We start from the raw sequence: 25,299 nt of genomic DNA on the forward strand, positions 1-25,299 counted from the left end.
TGTTCAAGAAGGAGCAATGGTTTGTCATGTGGAGCATGACTGAGAAAGGAATGGTGGGTTTGGCCATGTGGAGGTCATTGGTGACCTCATCCAGGATCAGTGATGTGGTTGGGGCAAAGCTACTTGTTTCAAGACAAACAGGAGGCACCTTTGTCTGTAGCAAGTCCTCAGCTTGGTGTGTGAATGCACGAGCAAGCAGAACCTCACATATTTCTCCCCCACTGTGATCCTCACTACTAACCCTAATCCAGGCAGAGCTAATAAAGCTGAGCTTTGAGCCAAGAATGCTTTTTTTTAAAATGTGGCAATTCACAGTGGTGCTATAAAGCAAAATGCTGGAGACACTTTTATTAGCAAATTCTTGCAGCTGAGGCTCACTCTGTGGGGCTTTTCTTTTACTGAGCAAGCCATTCTAATTCTGGTGCATTAAAGACCATTAGACCTTTGGAAAATTTAGGCTTGTAACTTTTTAGCTCTAATACAAGACAATAAATCAAAAATTAAAAAAAATTGCTTTTGAAAGTTTCTTGTTGTTGTTGTTGTTTTGGTGGGTCATGGGGCTTGAATTTGGCCAGGGTGCAGTCCCTGAGCTCTTCAGCTCAAGACTACCTCTGGGCCTCACTTCTGGGCCTGGGCTTTATCCCTGAGCTCTTCAGCTTTTGAGCCAAGCCCCATTCCTGTTTTCTAGAGGTTAATTGGAGATAAGAGTCTCAGGTCCTTTTGTGTCCATGCTGGCTTTGAACCTGGATCCTCAGTTCTCAGCCTCCTGAGAATTTTTAAAGGCTGTCACTTCTCTAAAAATTCCTTTTTAGTATGCTGAAGGAATTGTTGGACTCTGTGCTGATTGCGGGATTTAAACTCAGGACCTGGGTATTGTTCTTGTGCTCAAGGCTATTGCTCTACCACTTGAGCCACAACTCCACTTCCAGATTTTGCGTGGTTAATTGTAGATAAGAGTCTCTTGGTCTTTCCTGCCTGGGATGGCTTTGAATTGTGATCCTCAGATCTCAGCCATGAGTAGCTGGAATTACAGGTGTGAGCCACTGGCTCCTCATTGGGCATTTCTGTTTTAATACCTAATTGTAGGCACAACCCTGATTCCTTTTTCAAAGTAATTTTCACCTCTGCCTTTGTAAAAACCTTAGGTTTTTTTGTTTTGTTTTGTTTTTCCCCAGTCCTGGCTTGAGCTCAGGGCCTGAGCACTGTCCTTGGGCTTTCTCAAGGCTGGAGCTCTACCACTTGAGTCTCAGCATCACGTCCGGCTTTTTTTTCTATGTGTATGGTACCGAGGAATGGAACCCGGGTCTTCATGCATGCTAGGCAAGCACTCTACCACTAGGCCAAACTCCCGGCCCAATCCTCACATATTTTTTGTGCTTATCATCTAGGACTTAAACTTTTTTGTAAACATTGATTTTTTTTTTCTCGGAATAAACACTGAGACCCAGATGACATGGGCAATACACCACAGCATCAACTGTTTACTGTTTTCCATTCCTCTGGACAACCTTATGGTTGTATTAGTAAAGAGAGCTGGTATTATCCTTGGAGCTCATTTACTATACGATCTGCTTGTGGCTTCCAAAATGTAGAAAGTCTGAAGATAGCTGAGGCCTACTGAAAAACTCTCTTAATTTTCTCTATTTTCTAAGTGGTCACAAATTGGTTTAGTTCCTGTGGTAACTCATGCAGAAAGCTTCTGTGGTTGGGATCCTCTAGTTTGTTATCACTGAGCAGATTTGGATGCTTGAAGATGCTGCTGATAGAGAGGCTCCTTCTGTGGGAACAAGCAGATTACATTGCAGCTCGTTTTTGTAGGACAGTTTAAAAGGTCCCTTTTTGGCTCCCATCCTGTGTTCCATCCTGCTATAATAGTAGGAGCAAACCTTTTACCTCTAGATCGCCCATGCGAGATAGCAGCCCTGAGCCGATGTGTCCCTGGTATGCTTGAGTACTCACGTGGCCGGTGGAGGTGGATATGGGTGAGAATTGCTGACCCTAGTGTCCAGCTCTTGTCTTAACTGATGGAAGCAGGAACCAAGTAAATTTGGAAAGTATTCTTCCACCCCAGTCTTGAGGTGAGTAGCACAGGCTCTGAGAAGCCCTGCAGCGAAGAGCCCTGCCTTGGTTTCACTTAGACTGATGTTTTCTAAACACCTTTGACCATGGAGTCATTTGTCTACTAAATAAGTTTTAGTGAGTGCTGTATATGTGTCATGAAACGACTATGTTTACATGATCTCTTTGCTACCGCTGAGCTGAGAGCCTTGTTCGGTAGTTACATTTCAAGACTTGATACATTTGATGTGTCATTTTTACAGAAAGCTCATGTATCCCAGGGGTAAGGGTGTAGCTGTCTTGTTTGGTGGGTATTTTTTGCCTTGGAGCATCCATGAGTGTTTCTGAGTTACTCCTTCTCTTACACCTCACTTAATCTTTGAGATCTAGGGGCTGCTAAGGCTGTTTGAATTGTCACTGTTCCATCACATTCAACATTGCTGTATTTCTCTCTGTGCTTTGTGATTGCCTAATGTGAAGATCACTCTGGCACAGACAGATGGACAGACACCACCAGGGTGTCATGGGTGGACTCAGCTGTGGACCAAGCATGCCAAGAATAAAACCACGGTGATCTGTGTAGTCAAAACTGAGCTCCCGAGTTATTGAGTCATTATCCTATTGTTTATTGCCTGACCACTTGTGATTAGATGAGGGTTTGTTCTCATGCCCTTATGGCTAAGATTGAGGAGTGAGGGAAGACAGTGTGGTTAGTGGATTTGTAACTGATGCTGCGGCCATACCTAGGGTGGGCTGCTTAATGGACCATGTTAGCCATGGGGGCCTTCAGTGGTTTCCTACAGGGCTCTGTGCTCAGCCTCAGCCCCATCTCAGCTTTTCCCCCCCTCTTTTTTTTTAAATAATTCAAACCGTAATTTGCCAATAACCTATGTATGGGAGAAGCAGCTAGTGATTAGAGGACAGAGTTAGAATGCAGACATCATCTGGAGAGATAGGAAATGAGACGGCATTTAAGTTAGAGTTGAAGTTTAGAAACTTGAAACAGGCATTAAAAAAAAGTATCATGGAAATATGTTGGGACTGAAAAAAGGAAAGAATTCCAGTTCATATTTAAGAATTCCAGTTCATATTTAAGAAGTCCTGCAGAGGACCGGGAGTTTGGCCTAGTGGTAGAGTGCTTGCCTAGCATGCACGAAGACCCGGGTTCAATTCCTTGGTACCACATACATACAAAAAATCCGGAAGTGGTGCTGAGGCTCAAGTGGTAGAGCTCCAGCCTTGAGAAAAGTCCAAGGACAGCGCTCAGGCCCTGAGCCCAAGCCCAGGACTGGCAAAAAACAAAAAAAAAACCAAAAAAAGAAGTCCTGCAGAATAATGAATGCCAGTGCACGGCTACTGACAGTAAGGCACACAGCCTGACCACCTGTGATTACCAGCACAGGCGGTGCGTACACAAGTGCCTGTAATATTCACTGTGCCCTACTCTCTGCCTCGCCAGACTCCGGGAACCGTAGTGGTCCACTAGTTTGAGTGGCCACAGCCACTGTCCACATGTGAAGGAGCACATGTGTTTGAGGATGGCCTTGCAGCTCAGTGGCAGGCACGTCACTCGTTTATATGAGGGTCTGGATTCCCTGCTCAGCATATCACTCACACACACACACACACACACACACACATTCATGCCCATATATACACCCCTGCTCCCACACACCCACATAGGCACACACACAGGTACACCCTTACGTCTGATGAGACCCTTTGTGGCTCTTGCCAGCTCAGTTGTGACCCTCTCATTTGAAGAGGGCTGCTGCGGATGCACAGTGCCAGCGTGCATTCAGAATGATGAGTGACCAGCAGCTGAAGGAAGTGGGTAGTTGTATAGGACTCATGGTGACTTAATGACAGGGGACGTGATGGCCATCTTCAAGGGGAAGAGGAGATAACTCCTCTTCAGAAGGGAACAGTTAGGGCTCAGGTGGGAGCAGCGTGGAACATGAGAAGAAGTGCATGTGCACTGTTTCGTGAGGTCAGTGCTGCTGGAAGCATTCTGGGCTTGCAAGACCTGCTCCAGGTGGGGCTGTTGTAATGAGGGCATGCGCCCTGTGGACCTCTGAAGGCCTTCTGAATTCTGCAGTGCCAAGCCACTGAAGACACATTGGTTCAGAAATGTGACAGAAGCCTTGCCACCTCTATGCCATCTGGTGTCACTTCTGATGCTGTGGGTTCCATAGAAAGTGTTGGTGCCCACCAGGAAGTGATGAGGGACAAAGTGTCTCAGTGATGTGCCTGTCACACGGGAGCTCATGGGCCCATGCATGCAGCAGAACGTAATTAAGGAGGCCAGCCGAGCTCTCAGGGTTCACATGCTCCTGTTGAGTAAGGTAGGGGTTATTTCTGGCGGCGTTTGCTTAGGATGGAGAGTCAAATTTGAGACTAAGGTTGAGTTCCTAGATTCCAGTTGATTTTGCTTTCCAAGTTTCAAGCTTCTTTCTGTGTGTCTTTTGTCTTTTTGTCCCTTAGTCCTTCATTGCTGCCCTCTCCATGTATTTGGGGAGTGTACTTCCAGAGGCTACCAGGCTGTTCACATTCACAGCCATCACAGTAGGGAGGCTGTTGGTTTTGAAGGGTGCCATGGAGCTGGCAAGTTAAAACCACTCAGGTCACCATTAGTGATTCCACTGCTTTCCTGAATCCATGCTCCTTCCTTGTCCTGCTTTGAGTCTTTCACCAATGGCCAGGGCACTCGTTCTGGCAGTCTTGTTTGTTCTCTTATGGAAGAGCAGGTTTTCCGAGGTTTTCATTCTGCCTGCCCCACGTTTGTTCCCTGCCAGTGCTTTATCAGTTGGGCTGGCCATTCCTTGAGCAATGGAAAGTGTGCCTTACATTCACGGTGCACACTTCCTCCCTCAGACACAAGGTCTCAAGTAGCCTGAAGAGAGTGCTAAAGAGCACAGGTTTCCTCTGGCCCCACCCTCAGTTCATCAGGACTTCCAGCTTTAGGATGATGGCCTCAAGCCTGGAGTCCTTGCTCTTCTTGCCTAGTCCAATGTGCCAGAAATGATGATTTGGTAGGTTGGTTGTCCATCTGGCTAGTAGAGTTCATCTGTAGCAGTCTCACCAACTTTGTGCATCATTCTCTAATGATGTTCCCCTATATTGGGGTTGGAAAACATTACTAATAGTTAAGACAGCTCTTTCCTCTGGATATTGCTAGAACTTGAGTTTTGGGTGAGATATAACATTAATTTCTCATGATCATATCTTATAGTCCTGGTTAACACTTTGAGTGTTGTGTTAAATTTTTTAAAAATCTGAGTTCTCACACATACAAAAATCGGGATTTTTTTATAGGACCAATTTAACTCAGTGGGTGCTTATTTCATTCAGTGGCCATCCATCTCTAGGTCTCCAAGTTAGAGGTACAAGTGCTATTGGTAACAGACTGTTCTAAAAAGATGTATGTTATACAGCTCTCACATTAAATATCAAGTACTTTCTGCCTTTTATGGGTTTGTGTATTTCCCTCATTCATTAGATAATTTTATAAAGCAGTCTAAAGTATGATATTACGTGGTGGTACAACAATTGGGAAATCTTGAAAGATAAAACGGTAAACATTTGCTTGTATATTTTTGGGGGGTCTTGGAGTGTTTCACTAATGAGACATTTATACTGCCATAAACCAGAGTGGAAATATAGGTGTTGATTGATTTTTGGATGGCAAGGAGCCTCTCTAATTGCAGGATTTGACATTTGTGTCGTTTTAGGTGAGCAAAACGTGGAAGGTGATTGCTGAGGACGAGGTGCTGTGGTACAGGCTGTGCCGGCGGGAAGGGCACCTACCAGAGAGTAGCATCTCTGATTACTCATGCTGGAAGCTCATCCTCCAAGAGTGCCGTGCCAGGGAGCACATGCTAAGAACCAACTGGAAGGTGGGTAGTGGCCACTACCCTTCACTGGGGAAGATGGACTGTAAGGACACCCAGGCCTTTCATTTCAGCCTGCATCTGACTACAGAGGAGCCCCTGGCACTTCCTCACCGGCACACACACCACCTGCACGCGCACCGGGTGTGGCACAGGCACCACCTGTGCATGCCCTGGGAATGGCACACCCTCCAGCAGGAGGGAGACACCGTGTGGCTCTGCATGCTGGCTGCTCTTCCCTCGCCTAACCCATTGGCTCGCTGCCCCAGCAGTTAGCACATCAAGCCTCCCCAAAGCACTAGATCACAGTGGAGCATTTGCAGAGTCCTGTTTCTGGGATAGCTGTCAGGAAGCAAGCTTGGTGGGGTGCGGCATGGTGGTTGTGCACTCAGAGAATGGGGGGCTGGCCCCACCTCCTGTGAAGAGCTTCTGAGACCATCACGGAGGGAGACATATTGCCAGTGTGCATTTCTGTCTCTGGTCACCTCATAGGCTGAGGCCAGTCATGCCCTGTGAGCAGTGTCTCTGTTCAGGGTGGCTCACTCTCCCTACTAGTGATATTGGGCCAGCTCATTCTTTCTGCAGGTCTGTCCTGTGCTTCACAGGATGTTGGGCAGTGTCTCTGGGTTTAGATACCAGGAGCATCTCTGTCCCTCAGTGTGACAGCTCAGAAGGTCTCCAGACACTGACAGAGGTGGCAGCAGGTAGGGTGTTTGCAGAACTGCCCCACTGATCTAGGGAGGATTTGTTAAGGTGAAGATTCCACCCGAGTCCTGCCTGGCCCAGATGTGTGTGCATCCACAGAAGATGGTAAGCCCACTTTGAGGTTGTGTGCCTGCTTAGATCTTGTGACCAACATAGGTGAGAGGCAGGCTGAAGGGCTGACAGCTGCTCACACAACATGGGGGCCAAATTAAGGCTTGAGAATTGGGATAAGGGGGGCCTTTCCAGAAAAGTGGGTTTTGTGAGATGTATGAGCGCATCCCCTGGCTTGACTTCAGACATGTCAAAGAAAGTGACAGCTAGGCGCTTTTCTTCCTCTTTGGTGAAGAGAAAGCCAGGAGGAAAGGCAGCGTGTCCTCACCTGGTTTACAGACCCAGCTCCAAGCATTGGGTAGCTCTTAGCAGGAGCTTGGCAAGGTCTCTGCAGCCTCACTGAATGCCTGTTGTGTCTCTAACAAGCACAGTGCCTCCATATGTGCTCAGTAAATGGCCGACCATGAGTGCACTGTGTAGAAGTTCAAGCACTTGTGTTTCCTGACACTGAACCATGGCTGCGTGGGTGGGATTTTAGATGAGATCTTTGATTAAACATAATGTTGTATTGCTGATGAAACATGAAAGCTAGCATTAGGGTGGGTCGTTTAGCCTCACTCAGCATGGCTCCATTTTCTCTGGAGTCAGTTAACAGTATACTGCATTCAGCCCTGTTGTTGGGTGACCACTTAATGCCCCTCTTGCAAAGCCTGGCCCATACCTGCATCCTAGACACCATTGGCTCCTAAAACTCATTCATCTTGGCACCTGGAGCAGTGGTTCTGTCCTATTAAGGTCAGCATTGGAATGGGTTTGTCAAGTAATTTGTTTGATACTCCCCCAAGCCCTTAGGTTCCTCCACGTAGTGGGTGGACCTGCAGTTCAGAGCCAGCCTAGCAGTGCCTGAGCATGGGCCGCCGTGTTTCTCTTCTTGGTATTCTCAGACCTCTCTATGGCTGTAGTGCCGGTGTGGGGTTGGAGCCTAAGTGGGGAGAGCATTCGTGTTCTACTGGAAGCAGGCAGATTTTCATCCTAGGACCTCCTTCCTCTCCCTTCCTTTCAGTGCCTTTCCCTCAAAAGAGCACTGTTCTGGAAAACCTCCATTCCTGCTGCCCCCTTTACTGTCTCACTCTTCCCAGTCTCCCACATGCTTTACATACTTTCATTTTTATTTTAAAAACAATTGGCGTCTATTTTCTGAACTAGAAATAATCATGGTAAAACAATCCACAAGTCACAAAAGGTATAGAGTGCAGAGTGGAAGACAAACCCCCTCACCCCCCTCCACCTAGTTCTCTTCCTCACAGCATCAGAGTTTTCCTGAATTATCCTTTCTAGGAAATTTCCAGTCTTGTACTCAGAAATGTTTCCTTTTCCTTTCCTCTGTACTAATCTCTTACCTGTTAGTCTTTTCATTTTAATTATTTAAAAAATTGGCATAGTGTAGTTTGAATTCAGAGCCTGTGTTTGCAAGGCAAATGTTCTACCACTTGAACTACAACCCCAGTTAAGATTTCTGTTTTATTTTGAGTTATTTTGTGAGTTAATAGATAAAATATGATTAAATTCTCTCTGAATTGAACTTATAAAAATTATATTTTTATTATCTTTTTAATTTTTATTTTTGTCAGTTGTGGGCTTAAACTCAGGGCCTACCCACTGACCCTGAGCTTTTTCCAGTCAAGATTAGCATTTTGAGTCAATGGTTTTCTGGTAGTTAATTGTAGATAAGAGTTTCTCAGTAGCTGAGAGCATGACCTAGTGGTAGAGTGCTTGCCTAGCATACACGCAGCCCTGGGTTTGATTCCTTGGTACCACACACACAGAAAAAAGCTGGAAGCGGTGTTATGGCTTAAGTGGTAGAGTGTTAGCTTGAGAAAGCCCAAGGACAGTGACCAGGGCTGGCAAAAAATAGAGTTTCACAGATTTTACCACCCAGACTGGCTTTGAACCCTGATCTCTGCTCAGATCTCATCCTCCTGAACATTAGGGTTGTAGGCATGAGCCACCAGCACCCAGCTTACTTTTATTATCTTTAAGCAGTTGTAAGAACCGAACTTTTTAATATGCTTCAGGGGGTTCTTCAGCCACTTACAACTGCTGGCAGATTATCAGCCTCCTGAGAATCTCGGCCGTTCCTCGTAGTCACTGGTCTTCAGGGCAGGCTGTGTTCACAAATATGCACTCAGTTTGGTGCCTTTCGTGTTTCATGTGTTCATTGTCATTTTTATCCTTTTGACTACCCAGATTCCTTGAACACAGCACATGCCATCATAGAAACCATAGGAAACCCCTGTGGGACATCCGTGAAAACCAGGTGCTTTTGTCTTCTAGCTATCCTAAAAGAGTGTAAATGCTATGCCCTTTCCTTGCACAGACTGGTGTAAATGCTGTCCCTTTTTCCTTTCATAGAACAGAGTAAATGCTACTCTCTTTTCCTTATACAGAAGAGTGGGAACACGATCCCCCTTTCCTTACACAGAAGTGTGTAAATGCTACTCCCTTCTTTGCACTGAATTGCCATTCCCTTTTCCTTACACAGACTAGTGTAAACACCATCCCCCTTTTCTTTATACAGAATTGCCATCCCCCTTTCCTTACACAGACTAGTGTTAACACCATCTCCCCTTTCCTTACACAGATTAGTGTAAATGGCATCTCCCATTTCCTTACACAGAATAGTGCAAACCGCATTCCCCCTTTTCCTTATACAGAATCGCAAAGGCGCTGTGAGTGAGCTGGAGCATATTCCTGATGCAGTTTTATGTGATGTACATTCTCATGATGGCGTGGTCGTTGCTGGGTAAGCAAAACCATTTCCCTTTCCGTCTGCCCTCTGAGCACCAGTGACCTTGTCCTACCTTCAGAGTGTGCCCCTTCCTCAGTCATGGCCTCCATTTAGGGTGCTGAGAGTTGTGCAGCGAGTGGTGTGGACATGTGTGGACCCTTTCTCTCAGTGTCTCCTAACTTCCAAGTCATTCGCATGTCAGGTCACAGAGTTTCATCAAGGCAAACACTTTGTATTTTGTGAAGACATAAAGTCAAGCAGGTATAACAGATGTGGGCCTACTCATAGCCTTTTGTTTGAAAGGCTTTATTTCATGGGGCTGTGACCACACATAATCTTCCTTCCCACTTCAGACTGTGTGCTGCCATTTACCTCCTCCAGAGCTAGGTATCTCATGTGTCTCCATTGCCACCACATTTAATTTTAGCTTCTGTAGATCCCTTTGGCTTCTGATCTAAAGCCACTATCACAAGTTCTTCATGCTGTGGTTCAGAGGTGCATTCATGTCTTCCTTTAGTGTGTAATAAGAAGATCATCTGGTGTTCTGGACTGGAAAGACATCTTGATCTATAGCTTCAAACTGTAAACTTTTATTGTGTACTTTAGAATTTCAAATCTATGCTAACAAGTGGAGGCCAGAACCATTCAGCTTTGAGTCTGGATCAGCTCTAGAATGATTGAACTCCTTTAGAAAGGCTATTGCCTGCTGCAGACTCAGAACAAAAGCAACCTATCACACACACACACACACACACACACACACACACACACACACACACACACACACACACACACACACACACACACACACACACACACACACACACACACACACACACACACACACACGCGCACACACACACGCACGCACGCACGCACACAGTTTCCTCAAAAAGCTTCCTTAGAAAGCCCCTTTTGAATTGAAATTCCAAATATATCATTTATATACTTTCGTTTCTTTTCCTATTTTCTTCCCCCTTTCCTTTCCTTTGGCTTAAACTCAGGACTTGGATACTGTCCCTGAGCTTTTTTGCTCAAGGGTAGTTAGTGAGTGCTCTCCCACTTAAGCCACAGCTCTACTTCCAGCTTTTTGGTGATTAACTAGAGATAGAGTCTCACAGACTTTCTTTCCTGCCCTGGCTGGCTTTGAGCCATGAACCTCAGATCTCAGCTTCCAGAGTACTTAGGATTAAGGTATGAGTCCCTGGCACCTGGCTATGCTTGTCTTTTAAACATGATGTTCCAGGGAGGGACACCTTTATTTAGCTTGTGTTGACTGGCTATAATATAGAAGTTACTGCCCTTTTGGGAGAGCTGCAGGAGTATTTTTCTCTTTTTGCCTTCCTTCCTTCCCTTCCTTCCTTCCTTCCTTCCTTCCTTCCTTCCTTCCTTCCTTCCCTCCTTCCTTCCTTCCTTCCTTCCTTCCTATCTTTCCTTCCTTCCTATCTTTCCTTCCTTCCTTCCTTCCTTCCTTCCTTCTGATTCTCTCTTCCTCCCTCTCCCCTCCCCCCCACTCACTGTCCTGGGCTTGAACTTAGAGCCTGGATACTGTCCCTGAGCCTCTTTGGCTCAAGGCTACCACTCTACCACCTGAGTCACAGTGCCATTTCTAGCTTTTCTGTTTATGTGGAATGTACTGAGGAATCAAACCCAGGGCTTCACGTATGCTAGGCAAGGACTCTACTGGTCACACTCCCAGCCCTAGGAAGTACTTTTGGAAAGAGGAGTTGCTGGCACTCTATCCAGCAGGTTTTCAGTGTGGCTTAAGCTTCTGCCCTCATTGTTGCCTCGTGGACTCAGAGCTCCTATGGACTGGCAAGGTGTTTTCCCCAGTTCTGAGAGCACCAGCGCTTAGCACAAGGTATTTGTGTTCTTCCTGCTTGAAAAGATCTGCCCAGAGTGTAAGAAGATGCTAGAAGACAAAGTGCTGATCTTGGACTCAAAGAGTCCTAAAAGATTGGAAATAAAGGAGATACTTTTATCCCAAAAGCCAATTATAAGTTTCTTATCGGGACATGGAGCCAGCCCACGATGGAAAGGAGAGGCAGGCTGGCCGGCGGCTCCCAGGCCGGCTGCCAGCCCTTCTCTCCAGTCTCTCTTTCCCTGGGGGTCTGTTCAGCTCTGCGGATTAGGCCGCACAAAGCCCAGTGATGCCAGCGTTCTGGAGATCGATTGGGTGAAACTTGAGCTGTGGGCCAGAGAGGCTCCTCACAGCTTCTCTTCTGAGAGAACCTCATAGTGATGGCTTAGCAAGAGATCCTTCAATCTTGCTGTATGTAGAGCATCTTGTGTTTATCATTAAAATTTTATCTGGTGGTTACGATGCTTGTTTTCTGGGTCAGCTCTTGACTCCCTTTTCATTTGAGACAGCGTGTTTGTGGTTACCTCATTCCCAATCAATGTTGTATTCTCCAGGCTTTCTACAATTATGCATCTCTAAGGAGCTTCTTAAAGAGCCAGCACCGCCTCACCTTGCTTTCTCTTGCCCTAATTCTCATCCTTTCTTTCCTTTCTTTTTACTACGTGAAATCTGCTCAGAGGCTGTTTTATGTAACTATAAGCCAATTTTACATTAAGCCTATTAAATGCACTTCCTATTAATTGGTAGACAGCAAAGAGTTGCAAATTACCTTGCTTTGTCCTTCTTTCAGTTGTCTGTGTTGTTGCTTTGGAGTCAAGCAGCAAAGGCCTAGATTGACTACTGTAGTGAGATTCATGATTGACCCCCTCTTGGTTCTTCCTCACTTTGCTTTTCACACAAAAACAGAGAAGGCCAGGAGTTTGTCCTAGTGCTAGAGTGCTTACTTACCTAGCATGCATGAAGACCTGGGTTCAGTTCCTTGGTACCACATACATAGAAAAGCCAGAAGTGGTGTGGCTCAAGTGGTAGAACACTAGCCTTCAGGAAAGCTCAAGGACAGTGATCAGGACCTCAGTTCAATCCCTAAGACTGTCAAAAACAGAACAAAACCAGAGAACCTGAAACCTCTGCTCACTCATCCCTGGTGACCTGAGCACCTTGGTGTGGACCCTGCCAGTCCCATTCCCTGGGCTGGACTGTGCAGCACCACAATGCCTGTGCAGGCACAATACTTAAGGGTTGGATTGCGCCTCCTTTGGGTTCCAGATTTTGCTTTCTTATTATCTTAGCAATAACTTCTGGTTGAAATGTTTTCAAAATCCCCCTCATTCCCTCTCCATTGCACCTGTCTTCCCTCTGACCTTGTCTTTCTAAAAAGTTGACATAGAGCACAACCATAAATTTTACCCTTGGGAAATGTAAAATCCAGTGACTTTTGATTTATTTATAAAACTGCATCTTCCAGGGCTGGGAGTTTGGCCTAGTGGTAGAGTGCTTGCCTAGCATGCACGAAGACCCAGGTTCGATTTCTCAGTACCACATGCATAGAAAAAAGCCAGAAGTGGTGCCGAGGCTCAAGTGGTAGAGCTCTAGCCTTGAGAAAGTCCAAGGACAGTGCTCAGGCCCTGAGCCCAAGCCCAAGACTGGCAAAAAAACAAAACAAAACAAAAAACCCTTGCATCTTCCATCCTGTAGTACCTGTGGATTTTGAACCCTTTGAGCACTGCAGTGCCTTCCCTGGGACTCACGGCTCAGTGCTGTCCCCTCTCCTCCCAGAGTCCTGTCCACCTTGCCCTGCTCCCAGTGTCTGAGCTGTGCTTATCTGCAGAACAAGGAGCTTTCCATCATGCCACCTTGCCATGCTCCAGGCAGCTCTGGTTTCTGCACAATCATAGGTGTTCTTTCCAATCAGCATCTTATGAAACTGAGGGCACACTGTTATTTTTGGCAATGAGGAGGGAAATGATAACTTGAGGGATATTTGGGGACTTAAAACAGTTTTAAAAAAGTTGAGGATTGAAAGCATTTCAGAATATGAAAAATCATAAAATTTAATTCCTCCAAGTCTAGTCATTGTACTTATCAGAACTCTAGGAAAATAATCAGAACACAAGAGTAGTGGAAAAATAGACTCTAATCCTACATACTTCGAAGGACCTCACAGTTTCTTCCGTAGGTATTTGTACTACTAAGAACAAGCCTTTCTACATAAAATGATCTCATGACTCAGGCATGCCTGCATGGCAGTGTGGGTCTCCTGTGAGAACACCCTATGTTCTGTGGTATCGCCTGTCAGCACACTGTTCAGAATGTATTCACCCCATTGTTAAAGGATGCATGCGGTACAATAAATAAGAGTGGAATTACTGTTCACTATTAGGGGAGTAAATGAAAACATTAGAATATAATTATTCAGGAAATTTTTCAAGAAAGAAACAAAAACTAATGTAACCCCAAAATTCATTAATTTAGTATGAAAGAAAAGGTTAAAAAAAGTAACATATGATTATGCTAGCTCTTAACCATTAACAGAGGCAAGCTGTGTTAATGGAATTAGCTGACGCTATTTTCTCTACCTTTGCAAAAAATAACTTCACTACCATTAATACAGCAACAACAACAACAACAAAAACCTGAGGTATACTGGATTCAGCCCTTGGCACCAAATAAAATAGTGTGTTTGTTACTGAAGAAAGAAAACTAATAGCAACAAGTATGACCACAGCCCCAGGTTTCATGATGCTTGCAGCGTTCCCTGTGTTCCTGTCATGTTCTTAAAGATCAGAGTTGGAAACAGATGAAGAGTGCACGACTTGGGGGTATGCCCAGGTAGAGGGTGCTGTAAGACAGAAGGAAAAACTTGGGGGAGAGAGTCATGCCAGGGCTCCTTGCCGGCTCTGCTGCTTTAAGCTGTCAGCCCACCCAAGCTCTTATGAGATGGGCAGGTGTGTGGTGGTGGTCAGCAGAAACCCTTCTCTCCTCCATTAGTTATGATCTCTCGTCTGCATATGGAAATACTTCTTTATCCACAATAGAGGACCATTTTACCCATTTGAGTGTAAGAAGTCTCATGCACTCTCTCCATGATTAGATTTTTTTCAGTAGTCCAAATTTGCCCATGTCCCACTGCAGGAAGAACATGATACAACACAAACGTAACAAAAGGCCTATGCCTCCTTGGCAGCTTTTGGAACGCTGGTGTTCTAACTTCTAGGCATGACCCAAAACTTGTGTGTTTTTCATCAGCTCTGTAGGCATCAAGCAGAATCCGAATGGGTTAGTTTCTGTGTGTTAACTTTGAATTTCTGCTTGCTTTATTTTTGCCATTTCCAGAACACCAGTTTAAACATAGTCCTCTCCTGGAACTTAAGTACTGTGTTCTTAGGTATTTACTTTCTCTGATAATTGGAAGTGTACCTTTATATTGAGGATGGACCATGCCACAATATGAATAGAGGCTTTCATCTGAAGTGGTATGTATTTTGCCTTGACTTTTAAAGTATTTCTCCTCAGGACCTGATGTCCCTGATTAGGGACAGTATGCCTAATCCTCTGCTAGTTTCAAATGAATGGTAACAGATCATTTCTCTGCATGACCCCAGAGCTCCTGAGGTAACAGAGGCTCTGTGAAAACAGATCAGGGATGAAGTTGTGCTAGATAAATGTCACCCATGCTTATACTTAACTCCTGATATGCTTTCTCCTTTTCAGAAAATGTCCTCTATTGGCAGTTTTCCTTTCGACCTTGTTGTGTATAGATTGTGTGCTGTTGCTTATTACCACACTGGGCTGTTTCCCATAAGGAACCCAATCATTACCCGTTAGGGACCTCTTCTTTTAAAATACTTGTAAATTTACTTATTTATTTTCTGTTGTGAGGGATACATGCTCTTCTAGTAAATAAGTCTGAGGTAAGCTATTGATAAGTAACTTGAGGAGCACATTGCATTTATCATATCTTTAATGAAGGGGCTTGAGAATGTCCTTAATAAATACTGGTGAACTCATGACTGCATTTACCCATCTCTGCTTCTCTAAGGAATAGCGGGAGGGGCCATGGCTACAATAACTCTGCATAATCATCACTGACTCTGACTCTATTGATTGTGATTAACCAAGATGTATGGAAAACAGTTTTCAGTGCATAGTGCATGTATCTCGTAAGGTCCATTAAGAGGTTCATTATTTTTCAATTGATGCGTCTTAAGCCCTGCTTGATGTTTGCTCTGGTGCATTTCCACAGAACCACGGCACTGTGGGCTGGAGTTCATTTTGTTAATTGCATCATACAACACAGTCATGTTTCATGGTAATAGTAAATACTTTTGCTGTATTGATTTGTAAGCTTGGCTATTGTTGAAGAAGGCAAGTGCATAGTTCTGCTAGGCTCTTTTTTCTTTTGGTAATATAGGGTTTGAACTCAGTGTCTTGCCTTGTTTGGCAGGCATTCAATTGCGTGAGTTACCCCTCAACCCAAATGTTCAGTTTAGGGCTAAGAGCATCAACATTTCTTGGCATCTGAATACTGCACCTCTCGAGGCCTCTGTGCAGTGCTCAAACAAAGCTTGCACCCATCTCAATCTCAGGGCTGAACTTAGTAGATTCCGTACTGGCACCATGCAGCGTGGGTACACAGGTAGACAGTGAATGTAGTGTCCTGCCTCACTCATGAGGTGGTTATAGGTCAATAAGGGCAGCCTGTGGCTATTACAGAGCACAAGGGGAGATGTCGGGGTGGGGCCCTGGAACAGCAGCAGACCAGAGGCCTCCTGGCACTGAGTTTGTGAGGGAAAGCGGCTGGCATGTGGCCAGGAGGAGGGCTGTGCAGGGCGGGGAGGCTGCCCCTCACTCCTGAGCCAGCCTGGCTCAGAGGTAATCAGCCAGGGTGTGTGTTATCCTCAGTGAGCCGTATGGAATACGGCGTCAGAATTCTTTTCAACACAAGGCTCTGAGCGGCTGCTACCAAGTGTTTTGGACTTAACATCCAAATGAAATGACTTATTCTTCATGCCTTGGGATTGCTGTGAGTCCCAGATCAGAGTAGAATTGAGGGTGGCCCAAGGTGGTTCTGTAAGGGCGAAGTCTCACTGATTGTATGGAGTGTCCTCATGCAGTACTGGAGAGGTGGTGCAGGAGATGTGGCTTGGCTCTGCCCACCTGCTCTTCAGCAGAGCAGTGTGTGGTGTTGGATGCTCACCTTGAAACAGTGGTAGAATTGATGGGTAGGGTCATGGGCTGGGACCTGCAAGCCGAGTCACAGTACTGAAAATGATAAATTCCCGTACAGCACTTAAATAGAGGTGGTTCTTAAAAGCAGTATTTGTTTAAATATGGCCATCCAAGGGGCAGAGTGGCTTGTTGGTGAAGCTGCAGATTAAGGAAGACCTAGGGCACATTGTGATCTCTGCTGGGCCACTAAAATATTGCGATCTGGGTCATTCACTTAACCTTCTCAGCCTTCTTAGAACATCCCAGGTGGTTAGGAAGAGCTGGCACCTGGAAGAGAGGAGCCCTGGCAGATATTTATAAAGAAAGAAAGGTGAAGAGGTGCTTTTAGCTGTACAGCATTTCGTCTTGTTAAGCCAAGTAAGTAGCTTGCCCATTGGAAAGCTACGAGTTAATGAAAGCCCTGGTGGAAAATTATTTTCAATTGGCAGTCACTCCGGTAATTGAGCTTAGGAGAAGCATGGCTCCCATTCTTTCAACGAAAACTCAACCGAGGTGTCTGACCTGAGGCACAGCAACCATGTCAAACATGAAAAGAAGGGGGCTGGTGAGGAGGTAGGGTTCATCCACAACTTCACAGTGCCACCTGCCCCAGCCACATGGCTCACCAGAGGAGGTTTCTCTCTTCAATTCTTGTTCAGCTCATGGACTGATGTGGCTGTGCTCTAAATGCATGCTCTGCCTAGAAAGCCAGCAGTGCTGAGGTCCAGAGGCTTACTGACAAGCAACTGCTGTAGTGAGGGAGAAAGGCAATGTCTGTGGAAGGAATTCTAGAGGGGCGTGTGCAGGGCTGAATGCACATGAGATGGACTTAGCAGGGTAGTCTCTGGGGGAATAGGAACACAGAGATGGTGCTGATAAGTGCTGGCAAGGAGCGATGAGAAGTGCCCCTCCACTTCTGTACCCATGACCCAGGCTGATGATGCTAGTGAGAGAAAAGGCTGATGAGGCAGGAGCTGCAGCTCTTGGAGGGGCATGCATTTATTTGGGAGTCCCTGTGTGAGTGGGAAAAAAGCACAGTGCTACTCCATGAGTCTTTCCCTTCCACTCTCCTCCATCCCCAACAAGGTGGAATTCACAGCCCCCATCCTTCTGCTTCCAAAGTTCAGGTACTCCTCCTTCCCTTGTTTTGTGTTTTGTTGTTGTTGCTTTACTGGCTGGCTGGAGGCTAGAGTTGGGGCCACTGAGACCATGTCCTGTGCATCTCTCCTTCCCCAGTGGCCGCAAGCACAAAGACCCTGTGTCATACACAGCAAGAACAGCAGCTGGACCTGGGATGCCTGCAGTTCTTGGCTGCACACTTTTCCTTTGGCAATCATGTCTCATGTCTGTTACGTTACCTCTGTCTTTCTCTCTTTCTCTGTATTTCTGAAGACTTTGCCATCCTTTTCTTCTTTTCTGAATTGACCAGTTTCTTTCATCTAGAACTTGCCTTAAGGATGCAGTTGCACACAACCTAGGAATTCAGACCCATTCCACTGCAGCTGACAGCAACTTCCATGGAAAATGGCCTGAGACACTTTCAGAGTCCAGATAAGCCTGGGCCTCACCCTTCTGTAGGTTCCTGGGAGAGCTCGGAGCCTGTGGCCCTGCTCTGGACATGGCAGTGTCCACCCTTGCTTGTGCATTGCTTAGGCTTAAGGATACAGTTTTATTTGCAGGAGGACCAACAGTGCGGTGTTTGCAAGCACATCTCTTGCTCAGCTCTTCCTGCCACATAGACTCTGAGCTTTGTCCTATGGGCCTAGAGTTGAGCTCCACAACGAAGGGAGCTGGAATGACAGGGTGACTGCTGGTGTACTGCTCATACCTGCTGTAGGCTGGTCACTTGGGAAATGCTGCTGCAGGTAGTAAGTGAAGGCCTCCTAGACTGACATCACCTGGGACTGGACCTCTGTAACCACTTCATACATGTATCACATGACAGACTTCAGTGCTGAAGTCGGTCCCGCAGGTTATCTTGTTCAGGTGTGTAGTTAATGCTGAAGTTGCCGTGCTGGGGTCTTGGGAAGCATGTGAGCTTCCTGGAGTCACTTGCATCCCTGTGAGGTGGTCTCCTCACCAGGCCCATCCCACCGATGCTATATGTGGGGAGTCATGCTCTAGCACAGAGCAGACACAGCTTCCATCCCTCATGGCAGTGTCTTTGTGTTTGACCAGGGTCAGGCCCTGCCTAGAGCCACTGAAGAGCAGTGGGAGGAGGAGAGGAGACAGGACTGCCTGGCTGCTGCAGGAAAGCCTTAGTTGTTTCGGCAAATCAGTCTTCAGGGACTTACTCAGAGTGGCCTGATGCAGGGTGAACCATTAGTTCCAGCCTTTCAGTAGAACCTCGTGTGTGTGTGTGTGTGTGTGTGTGTGTGTGTGTGTGTGTGTGTGTGTGTGTGTAAGTGTGTGTAAGAGAGAGACTCAGAGACAGAGACAGAGAGAGACAGAGAGAATGAGTGGCTTTTCTCCATTTCTTCTGGTTGGAGAAGAGTATAGCAGGTTGGTTGTAATGGTGAAAGGGAAGGCAAGAATGTGGGTGCCCAGTTTTTCTCTTAAGTTGTCATTGTTGTGCTGTGAGACAGCGAGTTGAGTAGTTCACTCCGTTCTGTCATGCAGTTGATAATTCTGTGTTGGTGTCTTTATCCAAACAGTTGCATAGGAGTGAGCGGCTCCTTGCTGACCAGCTCGCCCTCCTCTCTTGTTCTCTCCTCGCCCTTTCTGGAACCAAGTGTGTCCTTCTTTTCCAGGTACACGTCTGGAGATGTGCGGGTGTGGGACACCCGCACCTGGGACTACATGGCCCCCTTCCTGGAGTCTGAGTGTGAGGAAGACGAGCCTGGAATGCAGCCCTATGTCTCCTTTGTGAGGATAAACAGCTCGCTGGCCGTCGCAGCTTATGAGGATGGTAAGAAACCACAGCCCTCCTCCCTACCCAAAAATGAAGCAGCTGCATCTGGATCTCCCTCTAATCCCTGCATACATCCACATGGGCACACACGTTCACGCACACTCATGCTGCCTTTATAGGAAGAAGTTGGCCCGTAACCCACAGTGTATTAGTAGGCATTGGAACATGGCACCCATTTGAACTGGTGTTTAATTCCTACTGGAACCATTGGGCTGGGTGTTAGTGCCAAGCCTGGCAAGACTGGCCAAACTATCCTAAGCAAATAACTTATTTGGTATAAAATATGAAATATACTTGGCCTGGTTTGCTTTCGCCTCTGCTCAGTCCAAAAGGAATAGTGATAAAGGAATGGGAAAAAAAAAAAACCTATGGACAGTGTGAGACTAGAAGCAAAGTCAGTGCCTGCCATGCAATGTAGGGATGACAGCATGTGATTAGTGGTGCTGGCACAGTTCTCTGTGTGAGTAACTGGATGTAGATAGTGCCGGTGGCTCACACCTATAATCCTGAGTACTCAGAAGGTAGAAATCAGGAGGACTGTGCTCAACACCCTGCTCAGGGAAGGAACTTCACAAGACCCCATTTTTTTTTTTTCCAGTCCTGGGCTTGAGCTCAGGGCCTGAGCACTGTCCTTAGACTTTCTCAAGGCTGGAGCTCTACCACTTGAGCCTCAGCACCACTTCAGCTTTTTTTCTATGTATGTGGTACAGAGGAATCAAATCTGGGTCTTTATTCATGCTAGGCAAGCACTTTACCACTAGGCCACATTCCCAGCCCACAAGACCGCGTCTTAACCATACCTAGACATGGTGTACACATGTATCATCTGATAGCTACTCAGTAGACTGAGATTAAAAGGTCATGATGCTAGGTCAATCCCATCTCAACAGAAAAAGCTGGGTGCAGTGATTCATACCTGTCACCTTAGCTACAGCAGGAAGTATAATCAGGAAGACCATGGAGTCCAGACTGGCCCTGACAGAACATGAGACCCTATCTCAAAAATAAGCAAGGCAAAAAGGACTCAGTGTGACTCAAGCAGGAGAATGTCTGCCTCACAAGCAGGAATCCCTGAATTCAAAGGCCAGCAACCAAGGAGTGGTGTAAAGTTAGTTTTATGGATGTGATGAACAATTTGTAGCTACAGTGTTCTGTGGCCTACTCCTCTGTATCTAGCCTCCATTCTCTACACACTTTCCTTCCCACTTAGCTGAGGTGGGGTACATGTATTTCACCATGGTGCTACTCGTGTCCTGGCAACAGGGCTACTGTTCACATACAGTGTCACAGCTGTTGCAGAGGGATCTGCTAGAGTAGCTCATGGGGAATTACCAGGATACCATTTAAAATGTAAATTAGGGCAGGCATCTAGATTTTCTTTCTTGTGCTGAAATCAAACCCAGGGCCTTGTGCAGTGAGGCAGGTTTTTTACCACTGAGCCACAGTACTGGCCCAAAACTTGGATTATTTTAGCAGTATGAATTGATGTTTGGAGACACCATTGATGGATTTGGTTTTTAGCCTATAGAAATTTAGCTAAACTGCCTCTGACCTAAAATTACTAATATTTCATCTATGATTGTGGAAAGCCCAGATCAGCAATATAAGAACACCCTAAGTGTTTCCTCCTTTCCAAATTATTTGAGTCTTTCAAAACATGTGTGAAAGTTGTGTCATTTCAAAACTCCAGATACATATAACGAGACTGAAAGAGGGTCTTGGGAGAGAATTACAAAGGTTCAGTACCCAAGGCCTCTTTAGATGTGTACTGAAACAAACTCCAAAGATAAGGAAACAAAGGACTTTTAGTTTGTTTTTTATTTGTGGATAACTCTGACTTCTTTACCTTATATAAGGTGTATTCACAAGCGCATCAGTGGGAGGCTGGGGAGGGCACAAAATCAGAGGGAGACAGTGAAGAAGTGCAGCAGTGGAGTGTGCTGATGGCACAAGGAGAGTAAGCCATGCCATCTGTGGTGCAGAGGGGACAGAGGGAATAGGTGGGAAGGAGGGACCAGACGATACTATGCAATAGGAAATGTATTTATTACCTGATGTATGCAAAGGTAGCCAATAAAGCAATGTAGAAAAAAAAGTTGTGTTACTTTTAAGTTAGAATCATACAGTTTTAGGGTTGGTTAGTGGCCTCCACTTACCTTGCGCACACATGAATGCACACACACACACACACACACAGTCTTCTGCCAGTGGTGAGGTAGAGGTCCAGTGAAACCATCTAGGTTATCTCTCTGAAGCTGAAGTCAGTGAGTCCAGAAACCGGACTGACTCCTCTGCCTGGGCTGCAGTTCTGGGGCCATTTCTTTTCTTTTCTTTTTTTGTTCTGGGACTTGAACTTAGCCTGGGCACCACCCCTGAGCTTTTTTGCTCAAGGCCAGTGCTCTACCACTTTGAGCCATAGCTCCATTTCCTGTTTTCTGGCGATTAATTGAAAATAAGAGTCCCATGGATTTTCCTGCCCAGGCAGGCTTTGAACCATGATCCATCCTTGTATCTCAGCCTCCTGAGTAGTTAGGATTACAGGCGTGAGCCACCTGGCTCACTCTTTCTTCCTCTCTTTCTTTCTTCCTCTCTTTCTTTTTCTCTCCCTCCCTCCCTCCCCCCCCCCCCCCCTCTCTCTCTCTCTCTCTCTCTCTCTCTCTCTCTCTCTCTCTCTCTCTCTCTCTCTCTCTCTCTTTCTTTCTTTCTGCATCCTGGGGTTTGAACTCTGAGCTTGGGCTCTGTCGCTGAGCTCTTCAGCTCAAGGCTACTGCCCTGCCCCTTGAGCTCATAGATCCACTTCTGTTTTCTAGTGATTAATTGGAGATAAGAGGCTCACGGTCTTTAGTGCTTGGGCTAGCTTTGAACATTGATCCTCAGATCTCAGCCTCCTGAGTAGCTAGGATTACAGGTGTGAGCCACCGCGTCTGGCTGGCCTTTTCTTTAATTAGCAGTGTACAAGAATTATCTTCCGGTGATCTAAATTATTCCTGTTTGCAAACCCCTTGGGCCTGTGCTCATCAAGTTTTCTTCAGGTTTGTTAGCTTTTCTGATCGAAAGAAAGGGTGGAGGAATAGCCCTGGTCATCAGTATTTTAAATTTTTAAAAATCATCTGTTCTTCAGTAGCTAATTTGTGATTTCTTTTTCTAGGAGGTATGTTTTGTACACATGTGGTTTTAATTTTTACATCCATAAGTAGTATTTTGCCATTTGGTAATTCTCACTGAATAACATTGTTAGGGGTTAAAGAATTCATCCTAGATTACTAGACCTGAGAATGTCACTTTTAGCAGAAAATCCATTATTGCCTCACTGCCCAAAGGTTCTGCCCCCTTTATTAGGTTGTCATAGGAAGTTCTTGTGTGGAGAGGTTTCTGTTTGGGAACATTGTAGTTCATTTTTCTAGGAGTGCACATCCACATCACAATTGTAGCCCTCCTATTGCTTTGTGTCTTTCTTGGGAAGGTTCTTCTCGCTTTGTGGTTAGGTAAACACAACTGTGGTGACAGGCGTCTGTGGTGTTTCCCTTGAAACCTTGGCTTTCTCTCTAGTCTGTTTTGGTGTTAAGGCTCTGTCTCTTGAAAGGGTCCTATGTTCTCTTGCGTCTCTTTTGTACTGATCTTGATTTGCCGGCCTGGTTTGAGTTGTTACGTTTCTGTGGAAACCAGTGACTCTCTGTGACTCTCGTTCTCTTTCCCGGACCTCAGGGGGCCCTGTCTTTGCTCTCTATTCAGTTTAGCAGACGGCTACTACACTATTTGTACCAACATAATCACAAATAGCTACTTCCGGGCATTTTCAAATAATCCCATGCACATTTTTTCATTGCTTTGTAACCGAGAGCTTGAACTGGCACTTTTTAGGTGAAACCATGGCAAAAGGAAAGCTTACCTTGTGGGGTCTGCTGTTGTAGACTTGTGACTGTGCCTGCAGAAGAGAAGAGTAAGATAATAAAACAAGTTAATGAACTCTAGCCCTCTGGTGGTGCCAACGTAAAGCTCTGTAGCCATTAAGACCCTCCGTCCTCTCTGCCTGTGACGCGGCAGGGTGACAGGGTCACTGTAGGAGAAAGCAAGTCCTTCCTGTGTCCCTCTTGGCCTCCTGTGTCCCTGTCCTGCAGGAGCATTGTGTCCACACCTGGGGTGTTGAGACTTGGCAACGTGATCCACAGTTGTGATTTTTTGAATTCCAATCCACTGCCCTCATATTTCTTCTGCCTTGTTTCCGATTGTCAGCTCTGGCCATCCTCCAGTTTGATTTGACCACTAATTGTGTTGCACGTTGCCGCACCGAAATGAATCAAATCAAAATGCTTTTCCTGGAGCATTAGATAAAGCAGGCGAAGGTTCTGAGTAATGAGCAGATGCTGCTAATGCAGGGACAGCAGAGACCTTGCCAGGCCTCCATCTGCTCCATGCCTGCCTGCCTCTGGCCTCAAGCCCACAACATTGTGGTGGCAGCACGCAGGAAATCCACTCCTGCTCATTTTGTCTTACAAAAACTCCCTCTTTGGTGAGGAATGTGATTACACACTTCTTAGGTGCAGAGTTCTTATTTGCTGGCCTAAATGGGAGGGGAAAGACAAGGCCTGGGTGTATTATGTGGGCCTTGGTGGGACAGCCAGCAAGTCCTTTCTATGGTGCCATCGAACAAGCCAGGGTGGCATATCCACTGCCTTGCTTGTCCCCATATGGACTCTATTGTCCAGGCCGAGCCTGTCCTATCTTACGTGAGCAGTAGGGGAGAGGTCCCGCTCAGCTTCTGCTCCACAGGAAGATTGGCTCTGGGGACTAAAGTTCTCTTGATAATGCTGTATTTACTGAAATACCGCCTAGTCATAATTTGTACTCTATCTCTTGTTGATGGTGGCATTTGGATGCAGTACCCTGTTAACCTACTCTCTCTGACCAGAGTCGACGTTTTGAAGTGGGTTGTTAGCACGGGGTTGTGGGCGCTGCTGAGGACAGATGACCGAGGGTTGTGTTCTTCATAGCCTTTCTTTTTTGGTCACTTTTAAAGTCTCAGTGTCACGTGTAACCTGGTAGGTACTCTTGCTTCCCCTCAGATCCAGAAGTCTTCCTCAGGCAAACTAAGCTTTCTGACAAAACCTTAAAAAAAAACAGAAATAGTCCTTTTGAAAGAGAAAGTACATTTATAAATGTAAGCAATTTCTGACTAATAGAAGTGCTTAACATTTTAAAGATATTCACAAAAGAAGTGAAAAAATTAATGCAGAGTCCTGAGCTGGTTTGGATGTGTAAGAAAAAAAGTTCCTGAAGACATGGAATTGAAAGTGGGCATGTCTGGCAGGCCGCAGACAAGTATGGAATCTCAGCTAGATGACAGAGTTGCTGAGTGTAATCCTTTTTGGAAGAAGAGCTTGGAAAAACAAAAAAATTACAAGCTGGGTACCGATGGTTCATGCCTGTAATCCCAGCTACTCAGGAGGCTGAGATCTGAGGACCTCAGTTCAAAGCCAGGCCCAGCAGAAAAGTCCCTGTGAGACGCTTCTCTGCAATTACCCACCAGAAAACCAGAAGTGGAACTGTGGCTCACAGTGGTAGAACCTGGAACAACAACAACAACAAAAAGCTCAGATACAGCACTCAGGCTCCAAGTTCAAGCCCTGCAACTGAAAAAAGTGGGGCTGGGGGGCGGGGGTTCGGGTGCAATAAAAAGAATACAACCATAGTGAAGAGAGAGAAAAGACAAAGAAAATGATAGGATTTCGGAAATGAAAGCATCCTAAATATACTCAAAGGATTCAACAATGCAGAAATGAAGTCACTGAGCTTTAAGGTGTAGAATAGAATAAACAATGTCCATCAT

General features: G+C 45.9%; 1 protein-coding gene across 4 annotated transcripts in view; it reads left to right on the plus strand.

The window, feature by feature from the left end:
- The window catches only part of Fbxw8 (F-box and WD repeat domain containing 8), an 85,808-nt gene that overhangs the window by 19,616 nt on the left and 40,893 nt on the right, over positions 1–25,299 (plus strand). For all 4 annotated transcript variants that reach the window (XM_090320183.1, XM_090320184.1, XM_090320182.1 and 1 more), the window contains exons 3-5: positions 5,790–5,954; positions 9,419–9,507; positions 19,312–19,469. In XM_090320183.1, the coding sequence (XP_090176309.1) occupies positions 5,790–5,954; positions 9,419–9,507; positions 19,312–19,469 (412 nt within the window). The remainder of the gene's footprint in view (positions 1–5,789; positions 5,955–9,418; positions 9,508–19,311; positions 19,470–25,299) is intronic.

This window comes from Megascapheus bottae, chromosome 28 (genome assembly GCF_031878675.1).
Source record: "Megascapheus bottae isolate mThoBot1 chromosome 28, mThoBot2.hap1, whole genome shotgun sequence".
Classification (NCBI taxonomy): domain Eukaryota; kingdom Metazoa; phylum Chordata; class Mammalia; order Rodentia; family Geomyidae; genus Megascapheus; species Megascapheus bottae.